The sequence below is a fragment of the Bos indicus genome, chromosome X (assembly GCF_029378745.1).
Source record: "Bos indicus isolate NIAB-ARS_2022 breed Sahiwal x Tharparkar chromosome X, NIAB-ARS_B.indTharparkar_mat_pri_1.0, whole genome shotgun sequence".
Classification (NCBI taxonomy): domain Eukaryota; kingdom Metazoa; phylum Chordata; class Mammalia; order Artiodactyla; family Bovidae; genus Bos; species Bos indicus.
In genome coordinates this window covers 104,651,537-104,669,921 of record NC_091789.1, presented here as the reverse complement: position 1 = coordinate 104,669,921, position 18,385 = coordinate 104,651,537, and the positions used below count along the sequence as shown (strand labels likewise).

At 35.9% G+C, this 18,385-nt stretch overlaps 1 protein-coding gene across 1 annotated transcript; it reads right to left on the bottom strand.

Moving 5' to 3' along the window:
* Positions 1–1,825: 1,825 nt before the first annotated feature.
* On the bottom strand, positions 1,826–6,130 carry SPIN4 (spindlin family member 4). The gene has a single exon (XM_070783575.1). The coding sequence runs from the start codon at positions 5,557–5,559 to the stop codon at positions 4,810–4,812; it is 750 nt and encodes a 249-aa protein (XP_070639676.1). The 5' UTR covers positions 5,560–6,130; the 3' UTR covers positions 1,826–4,809.
* Between the last annotated feature and the right edge of the window lie 12,255 nt (positions 6,131–18,385).

The window sequence follows — 18,385 nt, the reverse complement described above, 5'->3', positions numbered from 1 at the left end:
GAGAGGATTCCTATCCATATATATAGAATAGTATGCCCAAGACCCTACTCTGTTTCTTTATTTACTCTGCTTTACTTTTTTTCAAACCCATCATCACAATCTGATGTATGTATAAGGTGTGTTGGGGGAATGTCTCCTCTCAGGAGGATGAAAACTAAAAGCACTATTGAAGGAAGGATTTTTTTTCTGGCTATTTCCCTCTTCTATACCTGTCATAACTATTTTGTGGTCCTGCCTCTGATTTAGTGTCAGAATTTGAGAGAACTCTGCTATCAACAAGGAAGAATAAAAGACCTGATTCTAGACTGTTGGTCCAAGAAGAAGGGAATGCCAGTCTGTCTCTTCCCAATAGAATGTATGTAAGTTTCAAGAGAATAGAGTTTTTATTCACTGTCTGGTCACGGTTGAGCCTCCCTCTGACTCAAAGCAAGCAGGTATGATATCAGTTTTATCATAAAATAATCTGAAATTTAGTTCTAGTTGAGGAGGCCAGAAAATTAGGGGATAAATACATAGATGGTGAACACAGAATTCTACATTGATTTTTTTTCCTATCTTCCTCCCACTAAGATGTAGTTCCATATTTTGCTCACTGCTGTATATTTAACTTCTAAAACAGAGTTAGACCCAGAGTGAAAATTTGATCTGACTAAAAAGTTGTGGGATATTTCCAAATCATGATGAGACAATATAAGTCCTAAGGGTTAGGGGTATAAAGGTGGTCATGGCTGCCTTCTATCTCCCTTTAAAATAACAATGATTTTGTTCAGACTGTTCACTGCTCTGTTTCCAGGTTCTAGGCCAGGGCTGAGCCTCACTCTCTTACTATATGTTAAAAGTCCATCGTCATCATGGAATAATGTAATGTTTGGTTCAGAACTTGGGGCCAAGTGAGAGATCAGGGACTAGGAAACAACATTATATATCTAAATATATATATGTATATATAGTTGTATTTTTTGTTGTAGTCTGAAGACAAACTATATAGTTTGTCACTTAGTACATATTCACTCATCTAACCCTTTAATGAAATTTATCACACTCTTTTTATGTTGTTTTGTAGTGTTTTGTACTCACCTTACATCTTGTTATTTGTCTGAAGGTTACTTGAAAGATAAAAGACCATGTGTTAAAGGACGCTTTTTGTTTTGTCCACTGCTATGTCCCAAACTCTTAAAACAGTTCCAGGATTGGGGGCAGCCCTAATTCTGAGTGTCAGAAAGTAGGATAACGCCAATATTATCATGGAAAAATATAAGGTCTATTTCTAATCTTGAGGTCAGTGGTGGGTGGTGGATAGCTGCCTCACTACAGTCAGGATAAAATGTCCTTGAGAGGTGAAATTTTGTCTTTTTTAGTCAACTGCCAGTGCTGTGGCTAGGGCCAAGCCTGGATATCAGGAGTGGCAAAAGTACCTAGAAGAGAAACTTGCATTCTAAGGTCAGTGTTACTGTTATTTTTGCAGTTGCAATCCATTTCCCAATTGGAAACAAAAGGAGATCCCTACAACAAAAATTAAAAGAAATTTCACATGATTTAAAGTTTACTGTTCATGTTGAATTTTTCTTTTAAATACAGAAATCAATACTATTATCAACTATGGTATATTTTCAACTATGGTATATTTTCAATAAAAAATAAAACATAAGCAAGATTCACACTAAATTCATGATAGTGTCTCTCTCTGCAGAGGAAGGAAACTTTATATTTTGCAAATATGCCAAATGTTGACATTTGCTAATTCTAAGTGAAGGTAAATAGATGTTTCTTATGTCTTTCATACTTTCCATACTATGTTTTCATTTTTCAAAATAAAATTCAAAGAGAATTTAAAACAGTCGGAGATGGCTTTATTACAATGTTTTCAAAATTGAACATATCTAAGATATATGCATATACAGCACACAAAGACATAAAGCATCTGAATAATACAAGAAAGAAGCCTGTAATAGAGAAAACTTTAAATTTTGTATTTCACAGAGGAATATACATTCCTTTATAACAGAAAGCTTGAATAAACCAATTATCATTGAAGAGATAAAAAAGTGGATTAAAGATCTACCACTGAAATTGTCACCAGGATTAGACTGTTTTTATAGCTCATTACTAGCTAGTTTTTAAAGAACAAATAATTCTAATGCTATTTAAACTACTCCAGGACACAGTAAAATGGTTGAAAACTTGTAATTTCATTTTTTAAAGCTAGCACAATTTTAATAACAAAACTTGTAAAATACAATTTCACTTTGAAATGTAAATACAATAATACTAAATAAAATATTAGTTAATAATATCCAGCAATATATCAGATGATTATTACACCATGACCAAGTGGGATTTATTCCAGATACACAAATTTGGTTCAATATCAAATACCTACCACTCTAATTCATTATGCCAACAAATTAAAGGAAAAAAATCATACTATTTTATCAATAGACACTGAAAAGATATTTGATAAACTTCAGGAGCCACTTTTAGTAATAATGCTAAGTGAAACAGGAAGAGATGAAATTCCCTAAACATGTTAATGGTTAATGACTATTTACCAATAACCAACAGTAAATGTCATATTAATAGAGAATACTAAAGACAAATCCATGAAAATTAAGAACCAGACAGGCATGTCTGTCATAATCATTATTCAACATTTTTTGGAGAATCCAGATAATGTAATAATGATTAATATAAACATTGTAAGAAATAAAATGATCTTTATTTGCAGGTGAGATGATTGTATATCTAAAAAGTCCCAAATATTCTATTTAAAAGACCCCGTATAATTCAGAGGATTTTATAAGATGAAAATAGAAGGAAAATAACTCTAGTTTGTATATATTGCCAAAAATACAAATGAGGAGGAAAAGATACATTTCAAAATGTGACAAAAACTGTAAAAATATTTAGAGATAAATTTAATCAGATGTAATGAACCTATACGAAGAACATTACAAAAACACAACCAAAAAATTTTAATGATGTACGGAAATTCTCAAGTATTTACAATTAATATTACTATTAAAATCATCCTCTAATAGAAATGCAGAAATATAATACAATTCTAGGACATCACACTTTTTTAAAAGTGGAAAGAATGCTGACAAATTTCATGTCAAAGAATGAATGTCTAGGACAAATTACATAAAGGAAAAAAAAAACAACTAGTGACAGGGGACTTGCTTTACCAAGTCAAGCTATTACAATTAAAATAATGTGATACAATTAAAATAATGTGATAGCTTGACCAAGTCAAGCTAGTACAATTAAAATAATGTGATACTGGCTCAGAAACTGGAAAATGGGTGATTTATTTAATAAATGTGATAGCATAACCAAGTATACAATGTGAACAAAATGTGTAGTTGAACGTCTATCTTATGCCATACACAAAAATAAATTCCTGATGGATCACATAGTTATTAGTGACACGCCGAGGGGGCTTTAATGCGGAAATAATGTAGGTAAACATTTGTATGACTAGGGGTGGGAGCATTCAGCTGAAAAAGACAAGAAACCCAAAAGCTTAAAAGGAGATAGGAATCTAAATTAAAAAACAAAAACAAAAAAAAAACTATACAGTAAAAAAGAGAAGATATCAATAAAGTCAATATTAATGATAGAATGGAGAAAACCATAACACATGTGGGCTACAACTGACTAATAAGCACAACATAGAAAACATATTTAGAATTACTACAGATTTATAAGGAAAAGATCAACTATTTGATAGAAAATGAGCAAAAGATAAGAATTAGCAATCACAAAAAGTCCAAATAGTAAAAGACAAAAACAAAAAACTCATTGAGTTTGTCAATTAAAGGGACAATACTATGTAATTTTTCACCATTCAGGTTTGCAAATACCAAAGTGTGCTGCTGTAGGAGATGCTGGAAAATGATCACTTTGATTTGGGATGGCAATTTTGTAGTAACTCTTAAAATTAAATATACACCTACCTAGCAGTCCCATTTCTGGGAAGCTACTCTATAGAAATAAAAGCCTCAGTATGTATTGTAGCAGTGCTATGATGGAAAAAAAAGAAAATAACTTAAAAGACCATCAAAAATGTAATGGTACATAAATTGTATCATATTGGTAAATAAGTATGTACTGTGTATGCAGCTGTTAGAAAGAAGGAAGACAAGGAGAAATAGAAGGAAAGGGGAAATGAGTGATTCATTTAACAATGTGATGGTACAATTCAGCATTCAATATAAGTACAATGCATAGTTGGACCTCTATCTTATACCATATACAGAAATACATTCCAGGGGGAGATGGAAAAGAGACAGAGGCATGGGAGAGATCGAGAGATATCTGTAGTTACTGACCAGAAGAATATATCAAGTGAGAAAAGCAATTACAGAGAAATAATGTGGCTTGCTGTTTCTGTAGAAAGGACAACAAATTTCCTTTAGGCAAATGGAGAAAACATGGAAGGATATACATTATGTTCTTAACATTTGTTACCTGGGGAGAAAAAAAAAAAGGTAAGGCAAAGAATGGAAGAGGGGAAGATATAGTGTGTATACACCATTTATTTTTCTTTATCTAGTTTTCCATTGTTGAAATTTTATGAATTTTTCAATTTTCTATTAACATCCTATTTAAAAATTTTATTAGAGAACAAGGTAATATAAAAAGTACCAAAGTATACTTGGGGCAAAATTGTGGAACTAGTCAATGTAAATTTGGTGCACAGTAATTAATAACTTCTTTAACCTCTGACACCAAAACTGTTCTCAAAAGTTCACACAACATATTTTACATTTAATCATTCCACAACTTCTGCAATAGTATAACGAATCTTTAGGGTGTTTTCACCAAACCATAGACATAAATGTGAATATCATCATCAAACTTAATGAAGTAGACAGATGGCTTGGCCACAACTTGGTGGATGAAAATGCCGGTTCTCTTGGACCCATCATCTTTGGCGTGCTCCACCTGCTTGCCCACAAGGCTGTCGACAACTTCTCCAGGCTCCCGTTCTGCTGCAGGGAAATAGTAGTTGGAATCTGGAATGATGCGCAGGTCACCATCTTTGTAGTCATCCAGCAGTGTGTACATATAAAGGACTGGATCTTTCTCATAGGTGATGTAAAACCAAGTGTCCATCACAGGAGCTCGTGCCAGGACCATGCCCTTCCATTCATCTTTCGTACCGTGCTCACCCTCAAACACATGACCTACTGCCTTGCCAATCAGGGAATCTGCCAGGCGCGAATCAATGCGAGGAGTTGGCACTCTCTCAGGAAGGATCTCTAGCGCTAAAACTCTCTTATCTCGGTGCAGTTCTAGCCCATACACACTATCCTTGCCATCATATTTGATGATGTAGAGAGTGGGCTTCACGGAAACCTGCTCAAGCACGGTGCCTTTCCACTGCTCCACAGGCTCGTTGCCTTCCTTCCAGCCGTGTTGAATGCGGCAGCCAACTATGTTTCTACGGGTGAGGAAAGTGGGCTTGCGCCGCTGCTTCCTGTGGGTGTGCCTTTTCTTCATCAGGTATGCGGACACGCCATCTACGCCCATTGGAGGCACTGTTGGGGGCGACATGGCTAGGGTTTAAGGAGGCTCGGCAACGTTGACACTTGCTAGATTAAACTAACAAAAAGTCAACGCTATCCAGTATGAGATCTTTCTTTCGTGATCTCCCAAAAAAGACAGATCCTGTCCTGTCCGTTCTCCTCCTTTCCCGAAAGGCAAGACTCTCACTAAGGCTTGGCAGAAACGCTCTAACTCTGGGCACTAGAACAGAGGGGGCCTCTTGACAGTGTTCCCTCCCGCTCCGGAGAGGTATCTGCAAGCAGTGGCGGTTGCCGCTGGAGATGGCGGGCTTGCGTGTGTTGTCCGCGCCTTGAGCCCGCCCCGACTCCCAACCCTAAGTCCCCAGAATTGACCACTTAGCTGTTATCGATGGTGCGATGGATGCAGAACGGCGACGGAGGAGAGGACGGGAAAGAGATAAGAGGACGGCAGCAGCGCCAAAGTCGCCGGTGGCGGCGGTTCTTTGAGAAGTCCGCGCGGCCTCGGTTTAGCAATGTTTCTCTGCTCGGCCTAACTCTGGCGCCAGGGTTTTTGCCGCTTCGGGAACCCGACCCCTCCGAGCCCGCCAGAGCCTCAGCCTCGGCCCCGCCCCCGCCCCCGCCATTCCGCCTTCCGCTCAGCCAGCAGCAGCAACAGCAGCAGCAGGGCGGGTTAGTGCGCACACTGCTTTCGTCCACATAGTCTCAGGCTCTCCTTCATTTCCTCACGCGCTCCCCGACTGCTTCCCTCAAACCCAAGCCAGACTGTCTGGCTCCCCTCCTCCTACTCTCTGGCCGTCTGTCACCCACTACCCTCCTCCACAGCCTCTCCATCTGCTTTCTATCTTCCAGGAATTCCTCACAAAGCTTTTTTTAAAAAATAATATTCAACATACACACAGAGTTTGTCCATACAATTTTTTTTTTTTTTAGGATAAGTAAATGCTGTTGTACAGTCCACCATCTTGATCCAAAATCTCCTTTATATTTTCTACTTGATCACTCATGATAATGCTTTTTTATGTATAGTTTTCTGAATGCAAAATAAGTGTACTGACACTGTGGAGATTTTCTGAAATTCAGTGAAATAAAAACCGACACTAACCTTAATCTTACCATCTAGATATACACCAAAATGTTAACACTTCTGATATCTCAATAAATCTATGCTTGTATTTCACAAATTGGGAGCAACTTTCATATCTTTACAGCTTCTTTTTAAATTCATATCATGAACTTTTCCCAGAGTTATTAAATACTCTGGAAATATTTTTTTAATTGTTCCATAATGTTCCTTTGTAAAGATCTTCTGTTATTTATCTTAAATATTCTGAAAATAAATAAAACTAGTTTATCCTCATATATGTATTTACTGAGCTAGTATAAACCATTTTTTTCAAAGAATATTTAATGACATGGAGATCTATATATAAGAACAATGTGTGAAAAAGCAGGATGTTGAGGCAAAATTGTGACCCCCAATTTTGTAGAGAAAGAAAAAAATTAAGTTTTTTGTAGTACATATTTGCAGCTTTTCTGATTATAAAATTACTACATGTTCATATGGAAAATATGAAAACTAGAAGAGAAAGTATTTATAATTTCACCTATTTCAAGTCAAGGCTTTGTTATCAGGATTAAATGAGAATGTCTGCATGTCTATTCCTGTATATAATTTATAAAATGGCAATATAAACCAGGGAAGTCTAGACTCCTCATTCTCATTCCTCTACTCTTTACTGGTGAGAAGAGAAGGCCTCATATCATTATGGGTTAAAAAGGCCATAATTCTTCTAGAAATGTAGGAAAACAGGAAAGAGAGGCAAAGCAGAAATTCAGGCTGCCTCCACATTTTATTACCTTCCAAGACAGGGAAATAATAGCTGATTGGGCAGAATATGTGTGGATCTTTTACTTCCCCATGTTTCTCAAGCAAAAAGGCTTTGGAGTTGTGATAACTTTCCAATACTGTAAGAAAGTAATTCCAAGGAAGCAATTTCGAGAAAGCAGGAAAACTATATATACTAAAAGGTATTTTCAAGCTCTCTAGAATTCCATAGTTGTGTACACACACATATACAACTTACATACTGAAAGTCAGAAGGTCAGTATGTGTAAATATCATGTCATTATGTTCCACAAATAGTGCCCCCCTAAATAATTCCCCAAACCAATATGTGCCAAGTTATTTTTGCTTAGAAGAGTGGGTGACAGGTGGGAGAAGATCATCTACCAGGCACACAAATTCAGGACAAACAGTTAAATCAAGCTCTTTGGTTATATATCTTCATAGAATTCTTGCTCACAATCTTACAGAGTAACCCAAGGAGACAAATAATTCCTAATATCCCTTCTTCTCTAAAACTATGATTCTGATGTTTAAATCATTCCCTAGCATTATAGATTCAGTGAGCCTCACTACATTAAGATATAATGTTTACTTTGTGTGTCTGCCCATTAGACTACAAATCCACTCAAGAAAGAACTTTCATCTTTTATCTCAAGTGCCTTACTCAGAGTAGGTATTCAAACAGTATTTGTTAAATGAATAATAAGTGGTTTCAACTGCTTTGCTCCAGTCCAAAGAAGTCCTCCAAAATGAAACAAGTAGTCTTATACAAGCTTCTGAAGATTGCAGTTCTGGTGACTTAAAATCTCCTAGGATAGCTTTATCTCTTCAAAACACCCATATTACTGATGCTATAAATATGTTTCTGTAAGTCTGAAAATGATAGGGAGAACACCATAAAATGCAACATGGGCATACCATGGGGATATTGTGGGTTCATTTGCAGACCACTCCAATAAAATGAATATTTCAATAAACGAAGTCACAATTTTTTTTTTGTTTCTCAATGCATGTAAACATTATGTTTAGCTATAGTATTGAATATTAAGTGTGAAATAAATAACATGATGTTTAAAAATCCAAGATATATATGTTAATTGAAAATATTAACCATCATCTAATCCTTTAAAGTTCACGATCTTTTTTGCTGGTGGAGGATTTTGCCTCCATCTTGATGGCTGCTGACTGATCAGGGTGGTGGCTGCTGAAGGTTGAAGGTTGGGGGTGCTAAGCAATTTCTTAAAATATGATAACAGTGTAGACTGCTATATCCATTGACTCCTTTCACAAATGAATTCCCAGTGGCATGCAGTGCTATTTGATAGCATTTTACCCACAATAGAACTTGTTTCAAAATTGGAGTTAATCCTCTTAAACCTGCTGCTCCTTTATCAACTAAGTTTATGCAATATTCTAAGTGCTTTGTTGTCATTTCAATAATCTTCACAGCATCTTAGCCAGGAGTAGACACCACCTCCAGAAACAACTTTCTTTGTTCATTCATAAGAACCAACTCCTCATTCACTTAAGTTTTATTATGAGAATGCACCAATTCAGTCACATCTTCAGGCTCCACTTCTAGTTCTCTTGCTATTTCTACAACATCTGCAGTTACTTCCTCACTGACATCTTGAACTCCTCAAAATCATCCAAGATGATTGAAATAAACTTCTTACAAACTCCTGTTAAAGTTGATGTTTTGATGTCTTCCCATGAATTACCAGTGTACTTATTTTACACCTAGAATGGTGAATCCTTTCCAGATTCTGCCTTGCCCGGAATCTGCCTTGCCCAGATATCAGAAGAATCACTATCTATGGCAGGCTACAGCCTCATAAAATATATTTCTTAGATAATAAGACTTGAGTGTCAACATTACTCTTTGGTCCAATGGACCACAGAATGAATGCTGTGTTTGCAGGCATGAAAACAACATCAATCTAATTGTATATCTCCATCAGAGCTCTGGGTGACTGTCAATAAACAGTAATATTTTTTTCCCATAGTTTTACCTTTTTAAAAAAAATTTATTTATTTTAATTGGAGGCTAATTACTTACAATTTTGTAGTGGTTTTTGACATACATTCACATGAATCAGCCATGGGTTTACATGTGTGTAAACATCCTCAACCCCCCTCCCACCTTCCTCCCCATCCCATCTGGGGGTCATCCCAGTGCACCAGCCCTGAGCACCCTGTCTCATGCATCGAACCTGGACTGGCAATGAACAGTAATATTTTGAAAGAGATCTTTGTCTTCTGAGGTTAGGTCTCCAGAGCGGGCTTAAAATGTTCAATAAATCATGTTGTAGAAAGATGTGCTATCATCCAGGTTTTGTTGTGCCATTTATAGAGCACAGGCAGAGTAGATTAAACATAAATCTTAAGGGCCCTAGAATCTGCTGAACAGTATAAGAACATTGTCTTCCACTTAAATTCACCAGCTGCATTAGCCCCTAACAAGAGAGTCACCTTTTCCTTCAAATCTTTGAAGCCAGGCATTAACTTCTCTTTCTTAGCTGTGAAAGTCCTAGAGGGCATCTTCTTTCAATAAAAGACAGCTATGTTTACATTGAAAATCTGTCATTTAGTGTAGTTACCTTCACTGATTATCTTAGCTAGATTTCCTGGTAAAACTTGCTACAGCTTCCGCATCAGCACTTGCTGTTTCACCTTGCACTTAGATGTTTTGGAGATGGGTTCTTTCCTTAAACCTCATGAACCAACCTCTGCTAGCTTCAAACTTTTCTTCTGCAGCTTCCTCACCTCTCTCAGTCTTCATAAAATGAACAGTTAGGGCCTTGCTCTAGATTAGGCTAATGTTGTGGTTGGTTTTATTTTTTATCCCAAACATTAAAACTTGCTCTGTATCAGAAATAAGACTGCTTTGATTTCTTATCATTTGTTTGTTCACTGGAGTAGTACTTTTAATTCCTTGAAGAACTTTTTTCTTTCCATTCACAATGTAGTTGTTTGGCCCAATAATGCCTAGCTTTTGGTCCATCTTGCCTCTTGACATGCCTTCCTCACTAAGCTTAAGCATTTCCAGCTTTTGATTTAAAGTGAGAGACATGTCTCTTCTTTTCACTTGAAAATTTAGAGGCCATTGTAGGTTATTAACTGGCTTATTCAATATTGTCATATCACAAGGAAGAGACAGGAGGGAGCAGCCAGTTGGTGAAGCCATCCAAAAACACACAACATTTATCCATTAAGTTTGTCATCTTATAGGGATGCTGTTTGTGGTGCCCCAAAACAATTACAATAGCAATATTAAATATCACTGATCCCAGAACACCATAACAGACATAATAATGAAAAAGTTAAAAATATTGCAAGAATTACAAAAACATAACACAAAGATATAAAGTGAGCAAATGCTATTGGAAAAGTCGTGCCAATAGGTGCTTGAAATGGGGTTGCCACAAACCTTTAATTTGTAAAAAATACAATAAATGTGGAGCACAATAAAGTGAAACTCATTAGAACAAGGTATGCTTGTATGGGGTAACTATAACATCTACCTCAAGGTGTAGCTATGAGGATTAAAAAAGAAAAATGCAAGTAAATTTCTTGGTATCTGAACTGTCATGCCAAGTACTTGTATAGCCTCTTAACTAGTCATTCCCTAAAACAAGCCCCTTTTTTCTTATCAGTTCTGTCTATAAACCACCGGGCTCATGCTCCACATCTGAACCTTTGCTCTGTTTCACATTCAAGCTTTCTTCGTCAAGGGCAAAGTGTGAATCAAAGAGACACTGTTGTGGGGTTTTGTTCCTTATAGTTGGTTTAAAAGCAATCTTTCAAATGCTTCAAGGTTCTGGAAGCTAAAACTTTGGATAAATAAAATAAACTGTTGAGGAACTTCCCTGTTGGTCCAGTAGTTAAGAATCTACCTGGCAATGTAGGGACATGGGCTTGATCCCTGATCTGGGGAGATCCCACATGCTGCAGAGCAACTAAATCCATGAAGTAAACCCATGAATGTGGAGCAACTGAGCGTTAGTGCTGCAGCTACTGAAAGTTGAATATCTACAACCTGTGCACCACTACAAGAGAAGCCACCACAAAGAGAAGCCCACACACTGCAAGAGAGAGTAGCCCTCACTTGCCACAACTAGAGAAAGCCCCTGCACAGCAATGAAGACTCAATACAGCCAAGAATAGAATAAGTGAAACTGAAAGTCACTCAGTCATATCTGACTCTTTGTGATCTTATGGACTATACAGCCCATGGAATTCTCCAGGCCAGAATACTGGAGTGGGTAGCATTTCCCTTCAGGGGATCTTCCCAACCCAGGGATCGAACCCAGGTCTCCTGCATTGCAGGTGGATTCTTTTACCAACTGAGCTATCACAGAAGCTCGTAGAATAAATAAATACAATTGAAAACACTGAGAATAAATTTGGGAGATACAGTGATCATTTATAACTGGAAGGTTTATATATATATATATATATATATATATATATATATAAGCATAAATATTAATTCCATTGTACAAGGCAGATTATAATACATGCTATGAAAGATACAAGGTAAGCCCTGGGGACTAAAAGGAGGTAGTGATTTCTTACTGCTGGGGAGATTGGAAGACAACTTGAAGTGGTAAGACAACAAAAGGAAGACATTCAGTAGGTGATAGAATAGTGAGATCTATTCAGCCTAAGCAGAAAAGAGCTAAAGACACAGAGATATGCCTGGGCATAAGACATGTAAAATATTGGTAACCAACTCCAGTACTCTTACCTGGAAAATCCCATGGACGGAGGAGCCTGGTGGGCTGCAGTCCATGGAGTCGCCAAGAGTCAGACACGACTGACTTCCCTTTCAGTTTTCACTTTCATGCATTGGAGAAGGAAATGGCAACCCACTCCAGTGTTCTTGCCTGGAGAATCCCAGGGACAGGGGAGCCTGGTGGGCTGCTGTCTATGGGGTCACACAGAGTCAGACATGACTGAAGCGACTTAGCAGCAGCAGCAGCTTGTGGTTGGAGCACAGAGTGTGCCAGGGTAAGGAATTGGATATGTGGTGGGAAGCAAAATCAACAGCCTCAAATGCAGGGAGGGACTTGGCATTCTATCCACTATTGGGTGGGAGAAGATGATGTTCCAGTTCTTCTGATTGTGTAGTTTTGACAGGTCCAAGTAGAGAGTTGATCTTCCATACCCTACCTGGCAGAAGCAGGCAGATTTTCCCCAGCAGTACTTCCCTGTCAGAGTAGTATTAAGTGATATGATATCAAGCACATAGCTTATCTTCCACCCTCCACTCACCAGAACCAAGCAGTACTATGCTATGATTTTCTTCCCCAGAGTAGTGTCAGTGATAAGCTGTTACTCCAGAGTCATCTAGTGGTATAGGGTAGTGCTAATGACATCTATGCTATAACCTCTCCTAACCATCCCCCCATATCAACTCAGCAGCAATGAGACTAAACAATGTAGGGTAAGGCAGGCCTAGTCAGAACTCAAGTTACCCAAACTCATTGTATCAGTGAAACCTAGTGAGGAGTTGAGCTGTCATACATAACCACTATTCAGTGAAACTGAACCAGGAGAATAAGATGGGAATAAATGGTACTCAACTCTCCCTACATCTTTGGTGTTAGTGAAGCTCAGTGGTCAGATAAACCTCTACCCCGACTTGGAGGCAATGAGATGGCATGAGTCATTACACAACTTTCATCATTAAGGCATTGGAGATCTAAGAAGGGAGCTAAACTTTTATCCATCCAACCCATGTGCAATGAAACAGTTTGAGTCACTGCTCCACTTTTGCAAAGGTAGTCCCAAGAGAAGAAAGAAACTAAACATGCACATACATCCAACCCTTTAGCTACATAACAGGGGAATAATCTGATAAAAGTCAAATAGAAGGGTGTCTCATAGTATAATAGGAAAAATGATAAGGATGCAAAGAAAATCATAAACAACAAAATCACAACTTGAATGAGACAATACACCTAATAATGCTGAAACCAAGATAAGTTAAATGTTGAAATTATCTGAAATAGATTTTAAAGCATTAAAATGCTTTTAATATAATTTTGAATTATCTTGAAACAGATGTAAAAAATTGAAAATATAAGCAAAGAAATACAAGGTGAAATGAGTTGCCAGTCCAGGTTCAATGCACAATACTGGATGCTTGGGGCAAGTGCACTGGGATGACCCAGAGGGATGGTTTGGGGAGGGAGGAGGGTGGAGGGTTCAGGATGGGGAACACATGTATACCTGTGGCAGATTCATTTTGATATTTGGCAAAACTAATACAATTTTGTAAAGTTTAAAAATAAAATAAAATTTAAAAAAAGGAACTAAATGGAAATTTTAGAATTGAAAAATGAAATAACAAGAATAAAAATCTCAATTGAATAAAAATCAATATAAGACTGGAAAGATCAAAAGATAGAATCAAGATATCTATCTATCTATCTATATATCTATATATCTTTCAATATATATATATATATATATCTTTCAATGCATATACAAAATCTGTATACTGAAAATTAAAAATGTTAATGAAAGAAATTAAAAAGTCACCTAAGGAAATGGAAGGATATGCTACATTTACAAATTAGAAGACTCAGCTTAATAAAGATGTCAACACTGTCCAAATCTATAAATTTAATGCAATTTCTATAAAAAATGAGCAAAGTTTTTCATAGAAATATACAGAATTCTTCTAAGATTTATATGGACATGCACAGTATCAAGAAAATCTAAAATTTTGAAATAGAACTATATAGTATTAACAGAAAGAATCTTTCCATCTTGAAGTTGAATAGCTGCATTAATCAAGGAAGTGTGGTGCTTACAGACCAATAGACACATAGATCAATGAAACACAGGGAGAACTCAGAAACTGGCTCACACATTTACATCCATCTGACTTTCAACACATATTCAAAAGCAATTCAATGGAGAAAGGATAGCCATTCAAAAAATACTCCTGGGGGAATTGAACATCCTGAAGCATGCATGCACACACACACAAACATACATAAATGCACAGGACCTAACCAGAAACTTCTTATCTTATACAAAAATTAGCTTGAAATGAAAAACTGACTAAAATGTAAACTGGAAAGCTATAAAATGTTTACAAACACAAACAAACAAAAAACTTTGGCACCTAGTACAAGCAGAAGAATTCTTTTTTTTTTTTTTTTGTCATTGAGATTATGTTAAATTTATTTTTTTCACCAATTTATCAATTTATTTTCTCTTTTCCCTCTATTGTACTTACATATACACAAAAAATGTACAAACATATATTTCTTTTTTTTTGTTTTTTTCATTTCATATATGATATTGACACCAAAAGTAGGATTCTTCATAGGAACAATTGGTAAATTTGACCTCATTAAATTTTTTAAAAAAATATGTTGTATGAAACACTCTACTAAAAGGATGAATATACAAGTTACAGAAAGGAAGAAAATATTTACAAATTAAACAATTAACAAGTCTTGTATCTCAAAAATATAAAGTAATTTTTTTCTTTAACAATAAAATAGCCCATAATCCATCAGAAAATGGTAAAAGACATGAACAAACATTTCCATAAAGGATATACAGTCAGCAAATAAGCACAAGAAACCATTCACCATTAGGAAAATATCAATTATGATCATAATAAAATATCATTACACATCTATCAGAGTAGACAAAATTCTAAAAATAGTGACTATACAAAATGTTGGGCAGGTTGCAGAGAAACTAGTTATTTTTTACATTAATGAGTAGAATGTAAAAAGATGTATTCTCTCTGGAAAATATTTGGCAGTTTCTTACAAAAATAAACATGGAAATACTATGTAACTCAGCAATAATACTCTTGACCATGTATCTTTAAAAATAAAGACATGTTTATACAACCACATGTATGTAAATGATTATAAATGCTTTATTCATAATTCATAAAGTCTAGAAAGAAACCACATGTCTTCCATGGTGAGTGACTAAAAAAACAGTAATACAGTCAAACCATGAAATACCAATCAGCAATTAAAAGGAATATGTTATTGATATGATACAAATCAAATTTTATGTTTGTAATGAAAAGAATTATGCTGAATTTTTAAAAAGCCAATCATAAAAAGTTACATACTGTATTATTATATTTACATAGCATTCTTGAAACAAAAAATTATTGTTTATTGACTTCCAAGAAATAGGGATCTGGAGTGGAAAGGAGGTGTGTGTGTATGTGTATGTGTGCTCAGTCCTGTCCGACTCTTTTGACTCCATGGACTGTAGTCTACCCGGATCCTCTGTTCATGGGATTTCTCAGGCAAGAATACTAGAGTTGATTGCCATCTCCTTCTCCAGGGGATCTTCCCAACCCAGGGTTCAAACCTGTGTCTCTTGCATCTTCTGCATTGTCAGGTGGGAGGGAGGTGGTTGTAGTTAAAAATGAGGTATCTTTTTTGGTGGAATTCTCTTTCATATTGACTGTGGTAGCTGCCACAATAGTCTATTCATGTGATAAAACTGCATAGTACTAAATACACGCAGACAGAAGTCCACATGTAACTAGTGAAATCTGAATAGATTTGACACATTTTATCAATATCAGTTTCCTGTTGTGATTTTGCACTCTAATAATGCTAGATGTTACCAATGGAGCAAACTGGACAAAAAATACAAAGAATATCTCTGTTATTTCTTATAACTGCATGTGAGTTCACAATTATGTCAAAATATTTTTTAAAAAAGAAAGAGTTGAAGCTGTAATATGTAAGATAATGAAAGTTATTATATATATGTGAATAACAAGATGCACAAAGTTATATAATATTAGTTCTTATTAAAATAAATAACAAAAATGTGATTTTATGTACACAGGAAAAATACATATGCAACTTTGGACCAGTCATTAAATGTCACTTTGCTTCCATGTCATCAGACAAAAAATACAAGATTCAGGCTAATTCTGCTCTAAAATATTTTCTTGTTTCAAGTTTCTATGATTCAATGAAAATGGAAAGCTGGAAAAGAAAGTTGGGATTCAGAAATGAATTTGAGGTGCAGTTACTTAGCCAATGCATGTAAATTTTTATGAGGAAAAAATGCAACTAGGAAAGTTGAGGGCAAAGTGACAGTACTTTTAAATCAAAGATCCAGATTCGTGTTTTCTTTCTTGGGAACTATAAGGGATTTGTGGAGCTGCTAAATCACCTATAAAAATCTAATCTTATTGTAGTATTTTGGCAAGTGGGATAGTGAGAGTTGATGAGAAGAGTAAAATTGTGAGTTGGCCAGTTGGATATATTATCAATAATGTCTTTGGGTTTGATTATCAAGCATGTTGGTTTAGGATTTGACACTGACTCTGTAGATCTTAACAAACTGTGTAAAATTCTTAAAGAGATGAGAATACCAGACCACCTCACCTGTCTTCTGAGAAACCTGTATGTGGATCAAGAAGCAATAGTTAGAACAAACATGTAACAACTGACTGATTCAAAACTGGGACAGGAGTATGACAAGGCTGTATATTGTCACCCTGCTTATTTAACTTATATGCAGAGTACATCATATGAAATGTTGGGCTGGATAAATCATAAGCTGGAATCAAGATTCCCAGGAGGAATATCAACAACCTTAGATATATAAATGTTAAACCACCTGACTTATGGAAGAAAGTGAAGAAGAACTAAAGAGCCTCTTGATGAAGGTGAAAGAGGAGTAAATAAACTGGCTTAAAACTCAATATTCAAAAAACTAAGATCATGGCACATGGTCCTATCACTTCGTGGCAAATAGATGAGGAAAAAACAGAAACAGTGACGTATTTTATTTTCTTGGGCTCCAAAATTACTGTGGACGATGGCTGCAACCATGAAATTAAAAGAGTCTTGCTCATTGGAAGGAAAGCCATGACAAATCTAGACAGCATATTAAAAAGCAAAGACAACGCTTTTCCGACAAAGGTCTGCATAGTCAAAGCTATAGCTTTTCCAGTAGCCATGTATGAATGTAAAAGTTGGAACATAAAGAAGACTGAGTGCTGAGGAATTGATGCCTTCAAATTGTGGTGCCAGAGAAGACTCTTGAGAGCTCCTTGGACAGCAAGGAGATCAAAACAATTAATCCTAAAGGAAATCAACCCTAAATGTTCATTGGAAGGACTGACACTGATGCTGAAGCTCCAATACTTTGGCCACCTAATGCAAAGAGCCAACTCATTGGAAAAGACCCTGATGCTGGGAAAGACTGAAGGCTTGAGAAGGAGAGGGTAACAGAGGATGAGATGATTGGATGGCATCACTCACTCAATGGAAATGAGTTTGAGCAAACTCTAGTAGAAAGAGAAGGACAGGCAAGCATGGTGTACTGCAGTGCATGGGGTCAGAAGAGTTGGACACGACCTAGTGACTAAACAGCACAATAACAACAATCCAAACATCAAAGATTTTCTCTAAGTACTTGATTGAAAGTAGAGACCATTGATTAAAACCCAACCAAATTTTGTCTCCTAGTTTGATCCCTAAGTATAGTTGTGTTTTTTTTTTTTTAATTTTTGCAAAAATAGCTCTTTAAAGCTACAGGGAGTGGGTAAAATCAATGCACACAGAGAAAATAACTCTGTATTATGGCACTTAATAAATGACACTTAAATTCTGGGTTTTATTATTCAACTCTGTTACTAAATTGCTGTATGACTGTATGACTATATGTATACTTCCTGGGCGAGTTCCATACATATAAAAGACAGGAAGTACTATCTACCCCCTACTTTTCAGAAAAAAATATGGAATTTAATTAGGTAGAAGGTCTGTTTAATATTTTAAACTACTTAAAAATAATACTATGTGAATATAAGATCACTTCAATTTGTTATATTTGAAGAAATACAGAAAAATTTTTTAAATGACCTTATAAAACAGAATTTCAAAGCTTATTCTATTGGTTCTCAAGAGTAATGAATTTTGTTGCTGTTTTAAAGTTCTTATTACAAAATCAAATTGGGTTCAATTGCCATGAAATCATGAAT